Consider the following 26,191-nt stretch of genomic DNA (forward strand, 5'->3'; position numbering starts at 1 on the left):
TCGCATAATTGGAAATTTGGATTTTTGAAGCGTAGAGTGATTAATTTTATGAGTTAACAAGTGTTCTAAAGATTATGTATAGAAGGCCTGAACCTTATAACCGATTATATCAGTTACAAATTTTTTGGTCATGCCCAACTAAACAGGACTAGTAATGAGAGTCAGATTATACATTTAAGCTTTCGCTCGAGAGCAACTATAACTAGTTTTTGTGCGCCTCTAGTTATTGGGAAAAATACAAGTAATTATCGAAAAATATCGAAAATCAATGTTTAATAGAAAAACTAGGAAATATGCCACAATGGTGTAGCATGCTCAGTTCCACGATGCTATTCTTGTTAGAAAAGCTAAAGAATGCAAATCTAGTAACCACGATGAGTGTTTAAATTCATTTGTAGATTAGATTCCGTGTAGGTACTAAGCTTTTATGTAAATACTTGACGCATCATTGTGTATTTGTGCACATGTTTTATATTTCATACTAAATGTAAGATCTATGTATTACATGAGTTAATTAAAAGAAAAATTAACTATGAAATTTTTAACATTTTAAGAAATTTGAATTTATAAGAAAAATTAGAAAAATAATGAATTATTAAATTAAAGTGTTTTTGCCTTTCCTAAATTTAAACTAATAATTTAGAAAATAAGCATAGGAAACTAATAAGGATTTAATTTAGAAATTTTGAAATTAGAAGAAATATCAATTATTGATTTATTATTACATTTATTCTAGCTATTATATTTAAATATTACATGAAATTTAATAAAATAGAAAAAACCACAAAATGCCACATGAAAAAAATTTAATTGAAAAAAACCTCAAAATAACATGTAGCCAAATCAATAAAAATATAACATATGACAAAAAAAAAATTATTTATTAGAATAGATAATACTCCAAAGGCGATACAATTTGCTAGTTCAAGAATTGCTAGAATTTTTTTTTACCAAAAACAAAATTGATAAATAAAACAAAACTCAATAGTTTTCTATTGCTAAAATCCGACGTTAATATGGCTTTGATTTTTGCTTAAGATAGGAAAGTAAATCCACAACCAACACATCCAGTTATTCGTTATTTACACAAGCTAAGTATTGCTTAAACCATATCCATTATTATTTTTTTATTTGGATTTTCTAATGTTACTTGTTTAGAATTGTTGATGATTATTCCCAAAATTTGCCATTTTAAAAGTCTCAGGTTTGTAGCTTTACTACTTGTTCATCAGTCTGCCTGAAAACATGTGTATGAATGTTGCTCCCAAACTTATTAAAAGGTCGTTTCATAGTTGCTAACTGAGTTAGAGCTAATTGGATTAGAAATTTGGACCGAGTTAGAAGCAAAATGAAGAACCAAATAGCAGGACTGAGGCCCACGTCCTAGCTTCAGACCCAGTTAGAAGACAAATCAAACAACCCCTAAGTACATATCCCATTACCTTATACTCAACCATATGAATTATATCATCAAAAAAAAATACTAGATTAACAGTTTAACTATAAAAAATGCAACCATTCTAGTCGAAATTATATAGTCATCTCAATAATATATAGTTGTCTCATGTAGCATCCCCATTGCTCTAATGGATATTTAATATAATCAAAAACCTACTACCATTTGTCCTTTCTTTCATGCTTCTTGCTGTATTATGCCCAGTAAAAACAGTACCTGTTCCAAAAAGAAGTTACTCAGAATTTTTATAAAAATAAATAAACTCATAGAATTGGGAAAACAATAAAGGACCTCAATTTGTGTAGATTAATCAACGAATCTGTCAAACAAGTTGTATCTAATTAAATAGTTCGAATTCACAATGCTATTCATAGCAACAGGAGTTTGGTTTGCAGTGAAATTTGGTAATCATTTATATTGTGAGAAAGGGGAAGAAGCAAATTGTGTATTTGCAGTTATAGCATAATGTGGAGTGTGTTCATTTTTCTGTATGCAGTCCCTTTAGCATTAGAGCCATTAATGTTATCTTCCATTTAATTAATAACATTAAACTTCATTAAATCTTATGATTATTTAGAATTAAGTTCTTTTTTGGATCTCTGAAAGAAGCAACAAAAAACTAAATTACATCTGCATTTGCATCCATCCATGATCCTTTTTTCCTCATTTAAAGTGAATGCCACCATTGTGATTCACTTGTAACTGTATCTAAACAATAATAGCTCCAACATATGGTAAATAGAAGAACACTCTATCACTGTTTTGTACTTCAAATGTCTCTAAAGGCAGAAAAATTTAACTACAAGTGCACATATGTTTCCTCAAAGGCAAACTTCCATGATAAATGAATGTGGTCACCAAATAGAGCTCTTTATAAAACTAAATTAATTAGGCAAGAATTGCTTATAATAAGCTTCTGAAACATAAATATAGGGGGAGAAAACGTACTTTCATAAAGCATAATAGAAGATCAATTGCAATTGAGATCGATTAAAAACACCAAATATACGGGAACACTAACCTGATAATTAGGTTTTGGTGCGATCATTTTTGCGGAGCGGCGACGGAAGGAGTGCCGAGCAAACTAGCCTGTTGGAGCTCAAGCTCGTTCAACTGAGCCTCACGATCCATCTCGATGATTAGAGGAACGACGAGGATCAAGAATGTTGTTCCGGCGATCCAGGCCGCTTTGCCTGTGCTCCTGATGAGCTTCCTGACGACGTATCCGGTGTCGGATGCCACTTGCTTTCCCTTGTTCACGATTGGGGATTCAGAAATTGTCGATGAAACCCTAGAGAGAACGCCTTCGTTGCTTGATTTCTTCGCCGCCATTGTCAATTGTTAGGGTTTAGAGATTTCGATTCGTTTTTGTTTTCCAGTTCGAGGGTTTTGGAGGACCTCGAATGTGTAGAAGATCTTTTTAAGAAACTAAATACATAGATAGTCCCTAAAGTTGTATTTACCTATCAGTCGTTTCCCTCATGTTTGAGAATCACATTTTCAGTCCCTAGTGTGAGGTTGTATACCTATTTAGTCCCTAAAGTTATCACATATATGTGAAGCTTCTCAATGGTTACAAATGTCCGAGGTCATGCCGAATGATATAACTTAGACAAAATTGCAAAAATGGTCTTTGTGGTATGCATTTTTTTGGATTTAGTTAGTTAAAATCACGATTTTTTTGGATTGGTGATCATTTTGAGCTAGTTTCGTTGCGTTTTTGGTCCCTATGAATAATGAAATGACTTTAATGCCCTTGTGATATTTATTTTTTTATTTTTCTTTCATTTCTTTTTAAATCTAATACTAATTTATTTATTTTAATAATTAAAAAAATAAAAAAGGTCTCTTTCTCTCCCTCTCTCTCTCTCTCCCTCTCTCTCTCTCTCTCTCTCTTCTTCATCACCTGATCGATCATCTTCATCTTCTTCCTCAAAAAAACACACGTACACTCAAATTGGTACATGGTATTACCCATTAATGCAAGAATTTGAAGTTTATAAACCCCGATTTCAGATTTTAGATAACATCAGTCATGGAAGAAGCAATATATACGAAGATTTCTGGTCAACATTGGTGGATGTTCTTCATTTAATAAAATTGTGCTTGCATATACTGGTGGGTATTGTAGATTATTGAAAATCTTGAACCTTTGTGGATGTGGAAAAACTTCATGTGATAAAGCCTTAAAGGTATACAAGAATCAACCTTTATTATCACAATCAAGTAGTACTCCCCTATTTGCACTTTGTTTTTTTCTGCAAATAAGAACAAATACCTTTGATTAAAGATTGTTCATCTCTCTTTAAACCAAATTTCTTAGTTTTTCAATTCATTTTTCACCTCGATCAGACTTGGCATTTCGATTTTAAAAAGGGAGGTGGGTGCGTTTTTTCCCGACCAGAACATCTAGGTAAAAACAGGGATACTCCCCTGTTTCTCATTTACTTTCTTAAAAGACACACACACATACACACACACTCAGAGGTGAATCAGGACTATAAATTGCCACCCGAACACATGAAATGGAAATTAACTATTTTGGGAGGAAAATAGCAAAGAAAAGAACGAGGGGTAGAGAAAACAGACCAGAAAAAAATACATTGCCTTCATTTGCGTTGATTTCGTGACTACCAGCCATGGAGAACACAAAACTTGTTTGAATCTCCTTTGATGTTTCCTTACTTTCTGGAAATTCAGACGAATAATTTAGAACCCTAAAACCTGCAAGTGTTCTTCAGATGGATCGACCTTTGGACCGAACATACAGATCCCAAAAAAACCCAGTAAATTCCTTGTATTTTAGAGGGTTTCAGCGTTGAAATGATATAAAAAAGGAAGTAAAGAATGTGAGAGTTAGAGAGAGAGAGAGAGAGAGAGAGAGAATCTAAGGGGGTGGGAGTCGAACAGAAAAGAACGATAGTGGTGGACGAAGATATTATTTATTGTGTGTGTGGCTTATCATGAGGAAGAAGACGATTGATTGATTGAGAGAGAGAGAGAGAAAGAAAGAGAGAAGCCCCATATTTTTAAGACAAAATTGCAAAAATGGTCCATGTGGTATGCAAAATTTTGGGGTTTTAGTCCAAACCCCGAGTTTTTTGGATTCATGGTCCTTTTGGAGTGGTTTGTATGTGAATTTGGTCACCGGACTTAACTGCCGTTAACTTGTTGCTGTTAACTCTCTCATGTGCATTTCACATGAGGGTATATTTGTCTTTTCACTTCTGAAGGACCATCTTTGAACTGAAAAAATATATTCCTTTTTAAAAAAAAATAATACGTATTTATTTATTTTAATAAATAAAAAATAAAAAAGCTCTCTCTCTCTCTCTCTCTCTCTCTCTCTCTCCTACGATATCCACCAAATCCAATAGCATCCACCAAAGTAGATCCCTAATGTTCTTCTGGTACACAAGACCGAACTATCATCAATTAATCCATACCACACATGCCATTCAAGAACACCCATATACAAATCAATTTATGGGGTTGAACACCCACAAATACATTGATTTCTAGAAATGAGAACACACACATTCTCCAAAAACAAAAATACATGCACAAATCGATTAAAAACACAAACAAAACAAAAACTCAATATCTGATTCCATTTGTGGGGATTCATACATACAAACACGCATAAGTTCAGTTTAGATTCAAATTTAGGGTTCCAATTCTTGAGTTACCATCTAAAAACCCCTTTGCGAACAAATCTGGGAAGCAGGCGATGATCTTCACAGTGTGCCACTGCAAGATGCAAGCTATAAATCAAAAAATTAAATAGATTTTGAGGTAGCTACAGTTGTTTCCTTCCAAACCTATTTTCGCCTTGTTGTGTCTGATGTGAACCCCGACTAACAAAATCCTTTTAGCTTCTCAGGTGTTGCTCCTCTTTCAAATGAAACCACCATCTTCCAGATTTAGATCAAGATCTTCAGCGACCATTGGACCATAGTGCTTCACCGATGAACGGGAGGTACAGATTGACACGAGTAAATTTGGGGGTGGGGGTAAATTGGAGTTAGGGTTTCTAAAATTAAAGATGGATTTAGCAATAGAGGAGGGTGATGATACGGGAAAGATGATGGTGATTATGTTGTGTGCCCATTTCTCCATTCCCCAGAACATGAAATCATTTTTCAAATACAAAATCGAGTTCGGAAGTTAATTGTACACGGATAATGAGGATAAGAAATGTGACCAAAGAAGAAGATGATGAAGTTGTGTGCGTGTGTTTTAATTTCCAGGAAGAAATTTCAGAGAGAGAGAGAGAGAGAGAGAGAGAGGGGTAAAGGTCAAATAAGCCAAAAAAATGGATTATGCAAAAATGGTCCCTTACATATAAAATGACGAATTTACCCTCACGTGTGAGGCACATGAGGGGGGTTAACAGATCATATTTAACGGCAGTTAAGTCCGGGGACCAAATCCACATACAAACCACTCCAAAAGGACCATGAATCCAAAAAACTCGGGGTTTGGACTAAAACCCCAAAATTTAGCATACCACAGGGACCATTTTTGCAATTTTGTCTATTTTTAATTAATAAAACATTAAATTAAATACAAAAAACAAAGAAAAATGTCTCATAAGTGCATTACGGTCATTTCACTATTCAAATGGACAAAAAACGCAACGAAACTAACTCAAAAAGATCATGAATCTAAAAAAGTCGTGGTGGACTAAAACCTCAAAAAAATGAGGGACCATTTTTGCAATTTTGTCTATAATTTAAAACAAACACTTTTAGAATTGCAATAGATGCATCTAACATGAGTTAAGTGATGTTTATACAACAATGTTAAATCTTTATACAAAATTATTCAGCAAAATTGTTTTTTTTAATAAATAGTACGATATTTAATTTAAATCTAGAAGTACAACTTTTTTTATCAATGTAGTATTATTCAACAGGCTAATATATGGTTATAAAACTCATTTAAGTTACACAAATTAATAAAAAAATGAAATATTATTTCATAAATCGGTAAAAGAATACAACATACTCCTCCTTCTGTCCCAAAATTATTGTCTACGTTTGACTTTTGAAGTCTTTTGATATCAACTTTGAACATAAATAACTTTATTTGTGTTATATAATTTTTTTATGAAATTTATAACAATGAAAATACATTTAAAAAAAATCTATTCGTATATTTTGCATAAAAATCATATAACAAAAAATAAATTATTTAAGGTCAAAGTTGAATAAAAAAGACTTAAAAAGTCAAACGTAAACAATAATTTTGGAACGTACGAAGTATTACATAAGATGGTAAAACATAGGGGTGTCTTGGGTTATCTTCGGTTTGATTAATTTAATTAAAGGCGTGTTGAGAATTTTAATACAATACGCTTACATAAACGGAATGTGATTTTTCAACCTAACCCAACATTATATATATATATATATATATATATATATATATATATATATATATATATATATATATATATATATATATATATATATAAGAGAGAGAGAGAAAGGTTCCGTTGAAATTAAAAATAAAATAGAGATTTTGAAATTCAACCTCAGCCGCATATTTTAAGTCTGCCGCTCTAACCATCCGACGTACCGGCGCGACAGGCCTATTATAATCATAAATGATTATATAACGTTGTCTGTTTCTTTCTCCTCGCCACCATCCCCACCACCACAACCGCCACCGCCACCACCACTACCATCACCTCTGACACCAGCTGATCCCACTACTGTCAACTCCGTCACTTATACCATCGTCACTTTTGTCACCACCCACTTTTCTGCCACCAACTGTTATAATCATATATGATTAATTAGTCTGTGAACAAACATATATGTATAATTATTTATGATTACGCATACACTGTTGTTGTCGGTACACTGGAGCGTAAGAGCGGAAAATGAGAAATGTATGGCTCAGGTTGAATCTCAAGATCTCTATTATATATATATATATATATATATATATATATATATATATATATATATATATATATATATATATATCTTATTTTTTATATTTTTATCTTTTCCATCTTTATCATCTTGTATTCTTATATCACCCCTCTCACATTTCGTTGGCAAGAAGCGATAAGAAAAATTCAATCTCTTGTTACTATGGATTTTTAGAAAGTCCCTACCAAGTGAGTTAGTCTCACATTGGTTATAAAAATAATAATTACATAGTAATACTAATTAAAAATATTAAAAATGCCTAAACAAGTTGATGGATTGAAATCAAGGCTCAAAATTTATAAACCTAATCCACCATATTAAACGGGTTGAAAATAACCCAACCTATTAATTATTTGATTGGTCCAGTTTTGGTTGAAATTGTCAGGTAAAATTGTAAAATTAGTATTGCGTAAATAGTGGGACATAGGAATTAATACTAGGGGTTGTACAATTTTTTTTTCCTGTCAAACATAATACAAACATAAAAATAATTCATTACATCTAATACAAAATTTTTTTGGTCAAATATAATATAACAACGATCTTTTACAATTTAAATTTGTCTTCTTCGTGCATACATCTTTTGAAACCGCTCCACTACTTGTTCATTCTCAACTTTCGCAAGTGCTTCAGTCTCAACATTGCAAAGCAATGCGTCGTTTGAGAACATTCTTCACCACTTTCATTAGGATTAAGTATTGGTCTTTTGGTAAAAAAAACATTTAGTTTAACCTCTAAAAACATAACAACTACACATAATCAAACAATAACTTCAATAAAACATAGAAATTTCACCTAATTATACAATAAATTCAACAAAACATAGAAATTTCACCTAATCAAACAATAAATTCAATAAAAACATAACATTATAACCTAATCAAACAATAACTTCAATAAAACATATCAAATTCACCAAAGTCAATCAATTACTTCAAAAAAAAAACATATCAATTTTGAATACCTAAATGAATTGGAAAAACTTACTTGTTTCATTCTAGGGCGTGATGAAGTCGATTTTGGTAATCAAGAAAATAGAAATTGTAGCCTTTAATCCTTTAGCTTTGTGCCATGGTCGATCACTCGTTCAAGGGGGGAAGAAAGTCAGAAACACAGACGAAGGAACAACCGAAGTCAGGAAGTGCAAGTGTCGAACAATGGGCAGATGGAAAAATTGGATTACATCGTGTGTTTTTTTTCCCTTTCTTCTAGCCGAAAATACAATTAATGAATTAGAATTGGACTACTTTTTTTACAAGCATTTAGAATTGGGCTATATTGTCCAATTAATGTTTTATTTGGGGCTTTGGGCTTAATTCAATTAATAAATTAATAGATAATAATGGATTAAAACATTGGGCTCATATGTAGCTAATTTCAAGTTGTAAGCTTGTAATTATTTTTTTTAGTTTGGTAATTCGCGATAGAATGACATATTTTTTTTTACTTAGTTGCACAAAATGTTCTTAATAGTTGCATGACTTTTTTACCGTAGTGGCACAATAGGTAAAAATTTAAAAAGAAAATCAGAAAATTTTCCAGTTCGTATACGAAAGTTAGGTGTTGTCGGTGTCACACCGAACACTTAACCGCCCCTGTGTGTAAACTAAAACTAGCAGTGAAATAGAATCACACCAATAGATAACTAGTTCAGGGTTGTGTTTTTAGTTTAATATAAAATTAAACTTTGGTTGCATGCATATATATTCTGTTACATATAGAAGTTTTTCACATTTTTCGCATATAACCGCGAGTGGATTTCATGCAAATTAGTTTTAGGTTTTTGCAAAATCAAATATTAAGGTTCTGTTGGACTCAAGATTTTTCCTGTAATATTTAAGTGATCGATTCTTTTGTTTTTAAAACATTTACAATGAAAAGCCAAAAAGAAAACAATTCGTCGAGGATGGAGTTTTGAAACATAAATCCAGTGTTGTCAAGTCGATAGATTGAAATTTTGAAAAGCTTATTGAGTTATTTTTTGTAAGTGATGGTTATATTTACATGGCGCATAATTCTTTTCCTTTCATTACGACTGTAGAGCATTGGTATAATGATTTTTCATTAAATTGATGTCAAGTTTTTAATCATATCACAATTCACAATACATCTTAATTTTGCTGCTAGCACGCATAATTAACCCACAAATTACATTAAAAGCTGTTTTTTTTTTTAGAAATACAACGTTATTTGGTATCATATGAATCATAAAAGATCCACTTCAATATATCTAGACTCCAGAGGTCATGAGTTCTAATCTTATCTTATCGAATACACCTATGTCATTGAGTCAAATTGGCGACTTGATGTTATACAATCAGTTCTTGCATATATGCAATAAAAGATATGCTGACGTGGCTATGAGAACTGGAAATCCCCCTTCCCTGCATGGTGCAGCACCTTTGTGGATTCTGTTTTGACCAGCTGTTCCACCTGCATATACAGGTATGAGCGCACCACCGCTTCCTCCCGCTCCCGCCCTCCCGCCACCTCGAGCAGCTCTCACAGCAGTTGTATACTTGCTTTCGTTTACCATTCTACTGCCACCTCCACCACCAATAATAGAATCGTTTTTGTCTATTGGCTTATGATCTCTCATGTTTTCATGTGTATTTACTACAAAAAGAAAGACACGCCATTGAGTTAGACTCTAGGCTGCTTTTGTCAGTCATTGTGTGTGTGTGTGTGCGTGAGAGAGAGAGAGAGAGAGAGAGAGAGAGAGAGAGAGAGAGATTGCATATATACCTGGAGAAAACGATGCAGGAGAGCAGAAGGAGAAAAGAAGCATGGCTAATAGCATCAGCTCTTGAACACCCATGTTAGTTTTCCTTCGCTATGATGAATTCTTTCCGTTTGTGTTCTTCCACTTATATAATAATAAGAACTTGTCTTCTAGTCATCTAGAAACTCTATGATTCCTTTTGATAAAGCAGAAATTACCTAATTACTGACAAATTAAGGTAGTCATCTTTATTGATTAGGCTACGTTTTTTCTATAGATCTTTATGCGCATTTTGGTCCACCATTTCGTTTGACAAAGATAAGCCAATTAAAAAGAGGTCGATACCGGTATTTGTTCGAAAGTAAAATAACGTGTTATTTAGTTTGAGAGAGAATAACATTACCTATTGTTGATAAGTAAAAAACTAGAAATCGATTTATTTGGAACTTAGTAGTAGGACGACCACAATTCTTTTCTAGTTGTAGGATTCTCTTTTGCTTTCACTTATTATATATCCAATAACCTCACTTCACCTTTATTTATTTATTTTTTCCATTAAGGGATATTCACAAAAATAACATATGCTTTTTAGAATATAGGTATTTCATCCATAGTTTTGGAATTTGCCAAAGTGTCCACCTAGTCCGAAAGGTGGCCATCTCGGATTTCGGAGATATATAAAATGTAGTCCATTTTCATTTACACATTACCCTTTAAATATCTCTTGTACCATGTTTCCTTTGTAGTTCTTTAGTATCATCGGATTTTCACCAAAACCCCACCGTTTCATGCCCTTATGTTGGAATGGACATTGGTTTCGGTGATTTTGTTTAGTTTTTGTAATATTATAAATGTCGTGTTGTTCATATTTCGGAGTCTGAAATGCTACCTTTCTAACATTTCTACTAAAAATAATTTCATTGTTCATATTTCGGAATTTGAAATGTCACCTTTCTAACATTTCTGCTAAAAATAATTTCATATATTATTTATTTGTTCTATTTCATGGTGTTTACATAAAAAAAGTTATTCTTCAGTCAAATAACCTTAATTGTAGCATTTTTAAACAAGTTCTTCGTTTCTCGGATTCCGGTATTTAAAAGTTCTATGTTTCAATTCGTGTATTCTTTAGTTGTGTTAATATATGCTAGTAACGTTGGAAGAACAAGGTATCTAAAAAATCTCTAATTATCGAAAAGTGTAACATCCTAAAATATAAGACTATGTTCTTAAATTACTAAAGTAAATAAATGAAAGATGATTTATATAATGAAATCATTAATGAATAATCATATCATTAGTTGATATGAAGCTTAGAAAGTTAGAAGTGAAAATAATAACAATTTAAAAGTTAAAGGGCCAAAGTGTCTAGTTGCCAAAGTGAGTTGACCAAATTGTTGATCAATTAATGGAAGGGACTACCAAAGTTATATAATGGATGATGATGAATTGTTACGAAAACATTTTAGGAAAATGTGAAAATAAATGAAGTAATGGTAAATAAAATAAAAGATGTAAACTAGAAGGACCAAATGTGTAAATCCTGGGAAAATAAAGAATCATTTATTCTCCTCTTATGGAGAAAATCATGATTGAGCTACATACCATCTTCTCAAATGACGATTTTTATTTCATGGGTTTCTAGGTTTTGGTTCAAGTGAAGATTTAAATATCCAAAAAAAGAGGAAAGAACAAAGGCTTACAATGTATAAGTTCTTCTCTTTTTAACAAGGAAATCAATTTTATGAAGCGGGTAAAACCCCAATGTCGAATTTGGTGGGGTTTAATGACTAGGGTGTTGGTTTCCAACCTCCCTTGAGTAGTTTTGATGGTTCCAATTCTTAGGTTTACTATGCATCTTTACATTAGATTTAGGCAACGAAAGCATTCAAATATAATCCTAAGTGTAAATGCACCCATCTAGGTTTTACTATTATAGCAACATACTTTCAAAACTATGAATTTGAACTATCAAATAGAATGGAATTACTAATCTTTCAAGTATAATCATATATACTTCTGAATCCTTTGTAGATCTTGAATTCCTTGCAATCACTTGGAAGGACTAGCATCCAAAGTAGGATGTCTTTAATGGCTTACACCCAATATTCTAAAACCCTAGAATATTTAGGAGAATGGAGAGAGGCTGCTGAGATCCGAAATTCTCAACCTGATGAGAGGTTCCACAGATTTTTCTAAAGGTGAGAGGGGTCTTTATATATTTGTGGTAAATTGCAGATCATAAACCTTGATTTGAATCAACTAAATAATTAGATTTAATCTTGATTCAAATACTTTCCTTATCTGTTACCTAGATTGATTCTAAAAGGCTCCAAGACCTCCCCAAAATCGTCCACCCTCCATGGGGATCCATAATGTTTCTTTTGTTTAACTATTGACCAATTAAAATTCAATCCCTATACTTTTAATTAAATCCAGATTAATTCTAATCAATTCCAAATTTATTTTAACTAGTTTCAAATTAATTTATTAACATGTAATATATTAATAAACTATTTTCCTTACTTTATTAAATTATATTCTAGCTATTTTAGCTCTTGAGGGCAACACTAAAAGGTTTTGGTTATTATTCTCAAAGTTATACCAATTAGTTATGACATTATAAATAACAATGTCGATTATGGGGGATCATGGTAATAAATTACAACCACCTTAGAGATCTGACTACCAAGAGGGACGCCTTAGAGTGGTAGATAAAATACACTAGGATTAGTAAAATATCCTAAAATATAATAAGACAAGATCGATAAAAATCCTATAAAGATAGTAAGTTAGGACTGGTAAAGCATCATATAAAGATAATAAGATAGGATTAGCAGAATGTCCTAAAAAGATAATAATATAAGAGATAATATAATAAAGCATAAGAAACCAGGAATTTAAGAAAAATAAATATAATCATTGTAAAAATTTCTAGAATGTTTTCAAAGAAAGATTATCATATGTTTATCTTAAAACATGTGAACTCACCAACGTCAAGTTGACATTTCCAAAAATTGCATGTGTTTCCTAGGATGGAGTAAGGATAAAGACAAGGAAGGACTATCAACTCAAAGATAGATGAGTTTCGGTTAATAGATAGTTATGGTTTGCGCTCTGGAATTTGGGTAATCTATGTAAATACCGTCACCACTCGGCATTTCCGCCAACAGCTGGGGAATGTGTGACACTCTGACTGCAATCCTCGAGCTGATCATCGAAATCACTTCCTTTTAGTGACTCAATCGGTGCTACCTTGAGTAAGGCCCTCGAGACCTCAAAATCAACTATCTTACCTAGGTCTGCACCATTCAAAATCAGTCTGACATGGACATTATGGCCCAATCAATTACCAGACCTATCCTCAGACAGAACAACCATATCCGATAAATTGAATAAGACAGAAACACATTGCAATAAATCATGGTGCCAAACCATACAATCTACCCTCGATTAGGGGTGTTTATGGGGCAGTTCGGTTCGGATAGTAATAAAATTGTGAACCGTAATCACGGGGCGGGTACCTTATGTAACACTCCAAAAATTTCAAACAATTTAAACTTTTCAAAAACAACCCGGTTTCATAAAGTTATTACAAAAAGGTTTTCAATACAGTTATTATTAGAGTCTTCCCAGAACCACATTATAAAACATAATCATGATGAGCGGTACGATCACGCCTTTGCCTTGCCACGGTCTCCTGAAGAACCTGAAAAACATTAAACCACAACTGTAAGCCCGAAAGCTTAGTGAGATACCCCCAAAATACCAACCACATATACCATACACGCACAACAAGCCATATCATAACAAAACACAGAACAACCATGCACTTCGGGTCTATTGTGTGACTGGTCCGCCGTACCGGGCCTTCAGTCCACCTGGTCCACCCTCCGAGTCTAGCCATATACATCGAGTCTACAGTGTGATTGGTCCGTCTGCACCGGGCCTTCAATCCACCTGGTCCACTCTCTGAGTCTACAGTATGACTGGTCCGCCCGCACTGGGCCTTCAGTCAGCCTGGTCCACTCTCCGAGCCTCGGCATGTCTGGTCCGCCCTCTTAGGGCCTACAGCCTATCCGGACCGCTCGTTGGGCCTTTGGGATAACCGTTCCGCCCTGTGTATGTTGGCCTACAGCACAAAGCAAGACCCGCCTCAACCCAACCCCAGTCCAACAACCATGTGCACATAAACATTCAATCATATAGCAATTCACATCCAATCAAACCGATCTAGCAGATCACATAACATAACATCATCCTATATACCAGGATACCGACCTTAACCAGGTCTCTAACATATACCATCCTAACTACCAGGATGCAAACATGGCAAAACAATAACATAACAACGATACCCGGATCACAATCCGATAAAGGGTCGGCCTTGGTGTCGTAGACCCTGTCGATATAGTGAGGATAACTCACCTCGTAACTGCCGACTGAAAAGATAAGACCAAGATGCTCCGACCACTGACACGATCTTGATGGGTTTTTGGTCATAAGACATCATATGTGCTCATACAAACCCTAATGCTTGGATCTAGGTTTCTCTATTGTACATGCTTTGAATCCAAGACTATAAACCCTAATTCTAGCATATGGAAATCAATATTAACATACAATTAGGTTTATGATATTACCTTGATTGTTATGTAGCAATAACAATCCCAATTCCTCCTTGAATTGACTTTGGAAGGCTTAGAGTCACAAGTGTCACTCCTCTAATGGTTCACAAACACCATAAGGAAGAGGATGAAGAGGAGAGAGGATGAAGGCTGCCAAAATCGTGTGAAAACCCTAGAAGGTTGCTTGTCCACGTTTTTGAGCCTTAAGGGTTCTATATATAGTGAGGCTATTAGGGTTATCTAACAAGGAAACCCTAATTTGGTTGCTTAAGCCCTAAGCAACCCATAGACTCCTTTAATCAAGCCCTTGGACGATTTCCTTATGGGCTTCCCACAAGAATTCGTCCACCTCTTGATTTAAGACAATCCATGGCCCAAATTGCAATTATCTTATAATTACAATTCTAGTCCCTTAAGTTTAATTAATCTCTTTTAGTCACAAAACTAATTACCAATTAATTCTTGACTAATATTAATTAAACAATATGATTTCTCCTTTAATATATTATTCACATAATATATTAATAAATCATATTTAATCCTTTCTCTCCATAATTCATCCTATCAAGTTGCTTTGGTGAAGGCAACCCAAAAGGACCATGCACCATCGGGTCAAGTACATACCAAAATAGTTATGGACTTAGACACTAATCCAACAGTCTCCCACTTGGATAAGTCTAATAACTATTCTGCATATGACTTCAGATCCTGATTTGCAATCGTAGCTTTCCAAAGCCGCTGTCAACTCTGATCCTATAAGATACGCGTGTCCTTAGATAAGGGATCATATATTCCTCCATTCTACATATCATATGAGATATGATTTCAAATCATTCTCTTTGTACTAAATCTTGATTCCCAATTTATGACGACTGACTAATTGAACAAATCAAATTAGCCCTAGCCCGGCCGAGCATTTACGTTTGTCATCACTAAATCATCGAGGGGCCCAAAGATATCGCTTTTATCCTACTTTGAATAAAAGGAACGGATAAACTTTGATACAATGCTTGCTTGCACTCACTAACCAAATCACACACAACAATATGTTTTATAACACCAAGTTACTAGTGCGTTTACATATTATCAATGTGCAACCGATTTGCAAGATACAACTCACACATCTCGGTTTCAAGAATATAAGATGTTATCGTCTCACCAATCACTCGTGATACAATTCATGGAGTGATCCAAGTGAGCGTGGGTTTAATCCAATGCTCAAATCATATTCATAAGCACTCATGAACATTGCAGCAAACATTTTCTTATGTCTAATGCTCTTTAGACAATCCACACACCAATTCACGACAGTCTTCATTCATACCTACTTCCAACATATGAACGACTGTGGCCCGTTTGAATAATTCGATTATTCTTAATAAACTCAATTATTCTGGAAGTCAAAACATGCAAAGTGAAACACAAGAATAATACTAATCCCATATGGCCTCAAACCTTTGAGTATAAATAAAACACCTTTTATTTATCACCATATCGATTACTCATTATTTGTCGTTTCGGGTAATCAACTTCTTACTTGAATTACAACACTTGTCCCATGCTCCTAGCATGCACATAATGTTTTCCTATGGTTCTTACTTTGTGAAATAGATCACATTGAACACATTTTCAATCATTCTCATTTCACAACTCCAAATCCGTTTTTCATAAGTTAAAGAATATTAAATTCTTGCTACTTATAGAATATGCTAGATTCTAACATTTTATGCAATTGTCCTTTCGTAAATTCACTACACCAAAGTCACAAAGACTATTGCCAATGATATTACAAAGTCCTCTATCGGAGATTGTTGCAAGACAATTCCTTAGATATGATGTCTCTCACTCAAAGTACATTCATTTGAACATCCTTTTGCATAAAAGTTTCTAATCTAGACATAGATTTTCAATATTCAATTCCCAATATGGACACGCTTCCATATTTTCATATGACAACTCATTCTTAATAGAATCTTATCTATTCGTAATGATGTCGATATGGTCCATCCAATATCATGCTTCCAACTACTCACAAGCAATCAATCCTCGTCAAACTTTGGATTGTCCTTTGATAGTTGTTTAATTATTTTAGTCAAAACCAATTCTAGTCCCTTTTCCCTCTAAATGTGCTCAACATTTGGAAAATTTTAGAATGGTCAAACATTAAAGCATTTGCAATCGATCCTATATCCGAAGCGTATGGGACACGACGCATAATGTTTTATTTGCTATGTTCTCAAAATTTCGAATTGTGAAGAGGAATGCCGTAATCATAATCGAAATTTTAAGAACACACTATGTACCCTTGACTAAATTTATTAACATTTCTCAACCTAAACCTTTAGATTTGAAATGAAGCATAATATTCTCTCCCTTAATTATAGCAAAACAACTTTACAACCCTTACGACTTTGCAAGGTATAACTCTTGTTTTCTATAATTAATATTGCCAACTTGCAATACTTTCCTTAATAATCATACAATCATAACATTTATGCTCCCACTATCATGATGATTATTATAAAACATAACACTTACGCTCCTACTAGCTTCGACATGTATTCATAAACATCTTAACTTCCAGAAAGACAATACTTATTGAATTTCTTAAGTTCATGTTTCTAATATTTAGTGCTTTGATAATCTTTTATCAAGGCTTCTTGAACTTTTACACCTTTGCCTTCGATAGTTCATATGTGTGTCTAAACAATTAAGACTAATTGCCAAACCTCACAATTCAAATTATGGAAAGGGATACCGTAACCATAATTGAATTTGAGAATGCAATTTTACAATCACTATCTTCTTAAAATCTTTCTTAGTGAAAGCATTTCCTCACAATCATTTTCATGAAGGAGGAAATCTTATGACACTTAGATTTAAACGGTGTAGTTGTTCCTATCCATGTGAATTTGTCAATACCAAAGTTTACGACGAATTCAAACTCATATGGATCGAACTTTCTTAATCTTGATTTCTTGCCTTATGGTAGCACAGTTGTCCACCATGTCTTCCAAGTAGTTAAGCAGCTCACCTTTTCCTATCAATGTACCTTTCATTGATTAAGGTGCTTTGCCTTTTATGCGTTCAAAATGAGAACTCATGGAACTCTCATGCATAATTAATTCGATTGGATTGGCACAGAACCAAAATAATGTCATCACGATAGGTTGTAAACCTCAACTCGTGTGCTAGTGATGATCGATAAGGTTTATTTGATTTGTTCTTGAAACCTTTCAAGACCATTAAGACTCTCACTGACTCCTTGACATATAAGATTCTCTTGTCAATAACCATTTCTTGACAAACAAATATTCAAGAGTTAGTGTAACTTTTATCAAAACACTTCATAAATTGGTCCTAGTTGGTCTTTGTCTTATCCAAGACATCACAACTTACCACATTTAATGAATGTTATAAACCTTCTTAATACTTTTCATTCATTGTCACAATTTTAACTTTAAGACTTGTTATTGGAATGAAGTATGATTGACTTCTTGATTTAACCATTTCTTCAATTCTTGATTCCTCTTCTTAGACATACAATTGTACTAAGACTTACTAAGAGGATCAATTGAGATATGGTTCTTAATCATTAAGACCTATCATAAAGCATAATAGCTACTCTCCCTTCTTCTTAGAATGGAGAAACTTTTATCTTTCTGCCTACTTGATTCTTCTTATTCGTTCTGCTATTGATCAAAACCCTTTAATCAATTCAGAATTACACTTAATCTTATAAGTATAATCATATTTATTAAACCTTTAGTAAATCATGAAGAATATCTTTGTTACTCTTATGGTGGACTTGATCAACACACAACTTTGTGTACTCGATCTCCTAGTCCTTCACTTGACACTTTGTCAATGAATTAGTCTAATTTCCAAATATGAAATTTCTCATTCATCGTGCAACTAAGTTGCATGATTCCAAGTTTCCGTCCAATTGAAACTTGGGCGATGAGAAACTCTCCCTATTTGGTAAATTCTCGACACTTCCATAAACAACATTATTAAGAATCAACTCTATTATTGCTAATAGAAACATTCAAACATCAATTTTTCATATACGCCATTGCAAGGATAAATAAATAATATAAAATCAAAATTTATTTTATTGCGGAAAAATTTTGTCCTTACAATGCAATTCATTGAAAAACTATGCTAATACATCTTTCTTAGCAATCTAATTTTAACTCTAAGTAGTAACTCAAGAATCTAATCTTCGAGAAATGCGATCGAAATCCATTCTTTCACGGTTAGATTTTGCTCACTTCTTCCCTTAAGCTTCCTTTCTTTTCTTCGATCCTACAAAACATCAATTGTAATCTTATCACATTATGTATTAAGAATCTAGAATAGAAGCTTAAAAGAGTTAGTCAATGGATTTTACCTAAAGCAAAGCCATACGGATTGACTCTCCCATCTCTTAGATCTCTTAGGTAAATAGGGAAACTTCGTCTCTAATGCCCCTTCTCTTGGCAACAAAAGCAAATTGACTCTTTTGGAACAACACATGGAACTACTTCAGACATCGTCTTTCTCTTATGATCAAACTTTTCGATCATTACATGTCTTTCATTTCCATTGTCTATTTCCATAGAGGTCTTGAAGGCAGATTCACCAATCAACTTTGCTTTTCTATTGCGCCAAACCATTACTGATTCAGCAACAATAAGCATATAGGTGAGATCTATAAGGGTCACGTCGTTGTTCATCATATAGTACTCTCTTACGAACTCACTATACGAGTTGGGAAGTGACTGAAGAACCCAATCAACAGCTATTTCCTCACAGACAATGGATCCTAACATTCTCAGTCTATCAATGTGCGACTTCATCCCTAGGACGTGTGCACACACCGACTTTCCTTCTTTATGTTTACTTGGCAAAAGGGCTTGAGTGATCTTGAACTTTTCAAGCCTTTGAACTTGTGGGTTAGGGAGAATAATTGGAGGAGGAGGGGGAAGTGAAGCATGATTTCTTGTTCCTCGATCGAATCATGGAATATCATCTTCATGTGGAAAGCTTGTTCCACGGGATTTGGGAAGCCCATAGTTGTCGAACTTTGACATCTACAAAACGGGAGAAAACGAAATTCAATTTAGTTGATTGATTAAGTCCTTAGTAAATCACCCAAATGAGATACTAAGGCTAGGACCCAACACAATATTCTACAACTCGGGAGAGGGATACCGTAACCCTAATTGCAGAATATTTGAAGGTAAGTGAATGACGATTCACTAATTTCCACCATGAAAAACGAAAAAGAATTTAAGTTTTAAATCTATGAAAACTCCTAGATCCTTTGAGATTCATTGAACTTTCAATGGCATGTTTAAATCTCGATATGCCCCTCTTGTTTGTGACTGGGATGCCGAGGATCACAAAGCGGGTGTGAATAACCATGCAAACTTACATGGTGCCCTCACATGTTACAGTCATCTATTCGATGTGCCGGTAAACCACACACGCTCCACCGAACTATGACAAACATTGAGTCACCCTTTGCTACCTTTGCTTAGAACCATTTAGTGTGCCGGTAAACCACACACGCTCCACTAACGTCTTCGCAAGGGCACAAAGTGTAATTTCATGGAATTGCATCAATTCACTTTTGCCTAAGTAACTAAGATTGGGAATTTGAAAAACATTTAGTTACTTTTATAATTCATTATACTTATAATGGAAGGTTTTGTCTCATCCTACCCGTTCGGCTAACGACCCTCCACTAGTCAAGAGTGTGGTGGGTAAGAGTGGATACCCATTCAATCGCCATTTTATAGGCAATTTCCTTAAACACCCCTTATAGACCAGTTTCGTGAATGAGGCCTACTAACGGTAAGATAGACTTTTACTCATACATATATATATATATATATATATATATATATATATATATATATATATATATATATAATGTTAGACTTTTAATGTTATATAGAGTATAGGGTGTATTTTACACTTTTAAAATACTAGGTAGTCTAATTTAACAATTATATTTTTAATTCAATTAAATTTTAAACCAAAACTTTTATGGATTTATTAAACCTCTTTTAATTATACACCTTAATTAATTAATAAAACCATAAGGGTGTGATTTGAACTTTTTCAAAACATACTAGAGTTTTAGAATTTAACATTCCTAATTAAACTTTTAATCAACTTTTAAATTCCAAAACTTGAGGGCAAGTTTTGAAACATTTCAAAACATTAGGGTTTAGAATTTAAATATACATCAAAATTAAACTATTTAATCAAAATTTAAATTCCAAAACTTGAGGGCAAGTTTTGGAACCTTTTTCAAAACATTAGGGTTTTAACTATTTAAATTTCAAAACAACAAAACTTTTGGGGTTCAAATTTAAACTATAAAACCTAAAGGGCAAAATATGAAACTTTTCATAACAACAAGGATCAAATAACAAATAATTCAAATTAACATTTAATCACATAATTATCCATATTTGATTTATTTAATGATTTCTTGCAAAACAATTTATCAATTTACTCAAAATAATTAATCAATTATCTTATTAATTGATAAATATCTTCAATTAGATCAAAAATATAGTCAAATATATCATATAATCGGATTAATATTGATCTAACATGATAAGGTAACTATCCATAAGCAAAAACAGCAAGAAATCCCAAAATACCCTCCTTCTGACGAGTTGACTCGGCGAGTCAGGCTAGGACTCGTCAAGTTTGCAGGGACTCGGCGAGTTCAGCCATGGACTCGGCGAGTCCAGTCTCCAGAAACCCAAAAAACGAATTTTCCAGTTATACAATGTATCAATACAATTGAAACCAAGCTAGGCTCTGGTACCACTGATGGGTTTTTGGTCATAAGACATCCTATGTGTTCATACAAACCCTAATGCTTGGATCTAGGTTTCTCTATTGTACATGCTTTGAATCCAAGACTATAAACCCTAATTCTAGCATATGGAAATCAATATTAACATATAATTAGGTTTATGATATTACCTTGATTGTTATGTAGCAATAACAATCCCAATTCCTCCTTGAATTGACTTTGGAAGGCTTAGAGTCACAAGTGTCACTCCTCTAATGGTTCACAAACACCATAAGGAAGAGGATGAAGAGGAGAGAGGATGAAGGCTGCCAAAATCGTGTGAAAACCCTAGAAGGTTGCTTGTCCACGTTTTTGAGCCTTAAGGGTTCTATATATAGTGAGGCTATTAGGGTTATCTAACAAGGAAACCCTAATTTGGTTGCTTAAGCCCTAAGCAACCCATAGACTCCTTTAATCAAGCCCTTGGACGATTTCCTTATGGGCTTCCCATAAGAATTCGTCCACCTCTTGATTTAAGACAATCCATGGCCCAAATTGCAATTATCTTATAATTACAATTCTAGTCCCTTAAGTTTAATTAATCTCTTTTAGTCACAAAACTAATTACCAATTAATTCTTGACTAATATTAATTAAACAATATGATTTCTCCTTTAATATATTATTCTCATAATATATTAATAAATAATATTTAATCCTTTCTCTCCATAATTCATCCTATCAAGTTGTTTTAGTAAAGGCAACCCAAAAGGACCATGCACCATCGGGTCAAGTACATACCAAAATAGTTATGGACTTAGACACTAATCCAACAGATCTCCACCACTAGCCAACACCAACACTGAACTCAAAGCAAATGCCAACAATTACCTAAACGCCCCTGGAAGTCAACTGGTCAACTCTTGGTCAAAGTCAAAGTCAAAGTCAACCTCCTGACTGACTCTACTCGCCGAGTCAACTCGATGACTCGTCGAGTCCCCGTGCTCAGAACTTCCCCAATCCGCGACTCAACTCGCCGAGTTACCCCGAGACTCGCCGAGTCCAACAACTCTGAGTCCCCTCGCACTCAACTCACCGAGTCCTCCCTTGACTCACCGATTCACGGCTCAACCAGAAGAAGGTTAGGACCTCACGACCAGACTCGCTGAGTCCAAGAACAGACTCGCCGAGTCCAAGGCTATCTTCAACCAACTCGCCGAGTTGTTCTTCCAACTCGTCGAGTTCCTGCCCACCTTCATGCAACTCGCCGAGTACACCCTTGTGACTCGCCGAGTACCCCTAGATCTTAATCCATACATAAGCTTTCCAGGCCATGCACATGATCCAAAACACAGATCTACCCTTCTACAACCCATCCATCACGTAAAGTGACAAACTTTACGTGAATCCAAGGGGATCTAAGCATATAACACTCTAGGGTTAGGGTTTGGGACAATATGGCTTCACCAATCACTCAAGAACAGGGACTTTAATGCACTCTAGACCTTCTCCATTCTAGATCTAAGGTAGCAACCTCAGATCTAACCTCCAAACTCAAAATATCACAAGCTATTATTTCCAAATACTCCAAAATGATGAATCTAGATGAATAACAGCCCAAGCAACGAAATAATACCTCAAAAGGAAGCTCCAACAGAAGAGAAATCTGAATCCTTGCAAAGCCCCTTGCTCCAAGCCTCTTAACTCCCCAAGATCTCTTCCAAAATCTCTTCTCCAAGGTTCAAATGCTCTCAAATCACTCACAAATGCGCATTAGGGTTTTCTGGACTTCAAGAGAGGGTAAAGAGGCTGGGGAGAGGGTCTAATGTCCTTTATATAGGGATTATCCTCCGAAATTAGGGTTTTCTCCACACAACACCAACTCGCCGAGTCTAGCCGCCGACTCGCCGAGTTGGCCACTTAACACGCGACCAGAATCGCGACCCTACTCGTCGAGTCCACCCATGGACTCGCCGAGTTGCCCTTTCACATTTACACTTTGAACCCTGAACTTGCACTCCTGAACTCGGGATATTACACCTTACATGCACCAACCGAAACTGAACCGAATTGCTAAAAACCCCGAACCGTTTGAAGGCGGGTAACCACGGTTCGGTTCACGGGTACCCACTAAATATAAAAAACAAAAATCATACAAAGGTATAAACACCATTTCGGCCATTATTTCTAAAAACAAAAAACTCACGTGTGAAAAGTATCATTTATAATTGATAAAACTTACAGTTTATGAATCAAATAGGTAAACATAAAATATACATGTCATTGATAAAAAAAATAGAAACACATTATAAAGTTTACTAAACTATAGCTTTTAATCTAATAATTTTGCATCGACAATAGCATATCACCTATCAATTAAAAACTCAATATCACACAAAAGTAATATATATATATATATATATATATATATATATATATATATATATATATATATATATATATATATATATATAAACGGTTCGGTTCGGGTATCCGCGGTTATTTACATATCCAAACCGAAACCGACCCGTAGGTATCCGGTTTTTTCGGTTTCGTTTTTTTTTTTCAGTTTCAGTTTATTTCGGTTTCAGTTTTTTCGGTTTCGGATCGGACGGATCGGCTCGGTTTTTCGGTTTTGCAGTTTTTTGTACACCCCTACCCTCAATCAACTCCTTAAAATCCCTGAAATTCTCCTCGATTCGAGTACGAATGTTGTGTTTTCAGTAGTACTGGCCTAATACTACCTTCCACACTTATCCATATTTTCCTCAATAATCGTTCCGGATTCTATAAGTATCTACTCATGATAATACTCTCAATACCCGCTAAACAACATACCACCCGCACTAAAGCACTTCCTAGGCTATCCTAGGATCCCCACCTCACGCTGCCATCAGCTGCCGAAAAACTCCTATTAATGTCAGCTAACCACTTCATGCATACAATTACATACAACAAAACTTAATTAATCTTTCGACTAAAAGACCCAACCCTATAACAGTTAGACTCAAACAAGAGTTGTGCAATAGGACCGAATCAATCATTCTAAAATTATTTAACATTTTCCTCATGTAACTTAACATATTCATTTAATAGTTAAATCACATCAGTATGATTCCTACAAAGAACAAAGCAATTAGCATTCGAGCAGTGAAACTGACTGGCACTAAGACACCATAAAATCAGGCAGATCCCTACACGCAATTCCATACCACTAGACCCAAGCATCTAGAGTACACATATATCTTATATCTACTCTCTCAAGAGTGGCTAATCATCCCTCACACTGGCTCGCTATGAACTATACTAACTTATGAAACTTCCACCAGCCCTGTAGCCGCTCGTACATGTTAAACATACATAACATTGGATCCCATAGACAGTCAAATACTTGATTCTACCCTAAGTCCACAACTAGACAAGGAAAAAGAAATAAGGTTAAATCAAACATTCTAAGGCTAGAAAATCTTAGTTATGTACAACTATGCTACATACACTAAGCAACTACAGTAATGATGTCAATCCCATCAAGTATACAAGAGATTCTCCTAGGCTATCTGGCATCACACATCATGTAATTCTATCATGAAATTCCCAAGGATTCCTATCCTACAAACTAGCCTGTAACTCAACCATAATCATCATAAGCAAATAACAATGTGGGTATCTTAGGGTACACTTTCTTCCTCCGGCTGATCGTACACATCTCATCCTTCTTTGGTTACCTTCGAAAACAATTTTGAAAACTTTTATATATCCTTAGTTTGAGTTTGGATTTAAATGAATGCTCATCCAATTCACTAAAACCAAGGCTCTGATACCAACATGAGTATCCCAAAATCATAATCTCAGAAAAATTCAGGATGATGTGTACGATCAAGCCTTCACCTTGCCCTTATCATCTAGATTACCTGAAACCATAACAATCAAACTGTAAGCCAAAGCTTAGTGAGTTCCCCCTTAATACCACCACAAAACATATAACAACATGTATATTAGGTTCATAGCCATCAGATTGGATTACCCTTGAGCCCACAACATGAGTCTGTTTTGCCCACCTAGCCGACAACTCATGTCTAGATTGCTCCCGATCCCACAACATTAGTATGGCTTTCCAATTCGGCCTATAACTTATGGCTCGCTTGATCCCAGGTTTATTGGCTTCCTCACAAAGCAAGATTGCCTCAACCCAACCACACTATGTCGACATATGTGACATCCTTATTTTTTCACGACCAGAAAATATCAATTTTGTTTATGCTTTTAAAATAAAATCAGAGTAGTCTTTCAAAAGGTGTTGCGGAATTTGTTCCCAAAACAAAATATGATAAAAATTTATCAAAACATTTCTTAAAGAAATGTATTTTCATTATATTACAAAACCTCGGGATGTCATGTTCCGATACAGACCAAAAAAATAAACAGTACGATATAGGTCTTACAACAGTTATTTACATCTACTGGCCTATAATCCAAAATCCCTCGTCATCATCCAACTATGCTCTTGTTTCACTACTTGTAATATAAAAAGCTGAGTGGGTCAGGCTTGGGAGCCTGATGAGCATATAGGGTTCTCAACCCACAATAAATAAATTTATTATGTTTAAAAATCAAACAATCAATCCAATTTCCCATCCCC

The 26,191-nt window shown here is 34.4% G+C and overlaps 1 protein-coding gene and 1 long non-coding RNA gene across 2 annotated transcripts; both read right to left on the reverse strand.

Annotated features, from left to right (window-relative positions):
• Positions 1-1,443: 1,443 nt before the first annotated feature.
• LOC145076642 (uncharacterized) lies at positions 1,444-2,825 on the reverse strand. The gene is made up of 2 exons (XR_013692740.1): positions 2,478-2,825; positions 1,444-1,672 (listed from the first exon to the last, which is right to left on the reverse strand). It is a non-coding gene; the product is annotated as an uncharacterized LOC145076642 (long non-coding RNA).
• Positions 2,826-9,478: 6,653 nt separating this feature from the next.
• Positions 9,479-10,276, reverse strand: LOC145074474 (uncharacterized). The gene is made up of 2 exons (XM_079020841.1): positions 10,147-10,276; positions 9,479-10,017 (listed from the first exon to the last, which is right to left on the reverse strand). Exons 1-2 carry the CDS (start codon positions 10,217-10,219, stop codon positions 9,719-9,721), a joined length of 372 nt encoding a protein of 123 aa, XP_078876967.1. The 5' UTR covers positions 10,220-10,276; the 3' UTR covers positions 9,479-9,718.
• Positions 10,277-26,191: the final 15,915 nt, after the last annotated feature.

The sequence above is a fragment of the Lactuca serriola genome, chromosome 9 (assembly GCF_051521515.1).
Source record: "Lactuca serriola cultivar US96UC23 chromosome 9, Lser_US96UC23_V15, whole genome shotgun sequence".
NCBI classification, from domain to species: domain Eukaryota; kingdom Viridiplantae; phylum Streptophyta; class Magnoliopsida; order Asterales; family Asteraceae; genus Lactuca; species Lactuca serriola.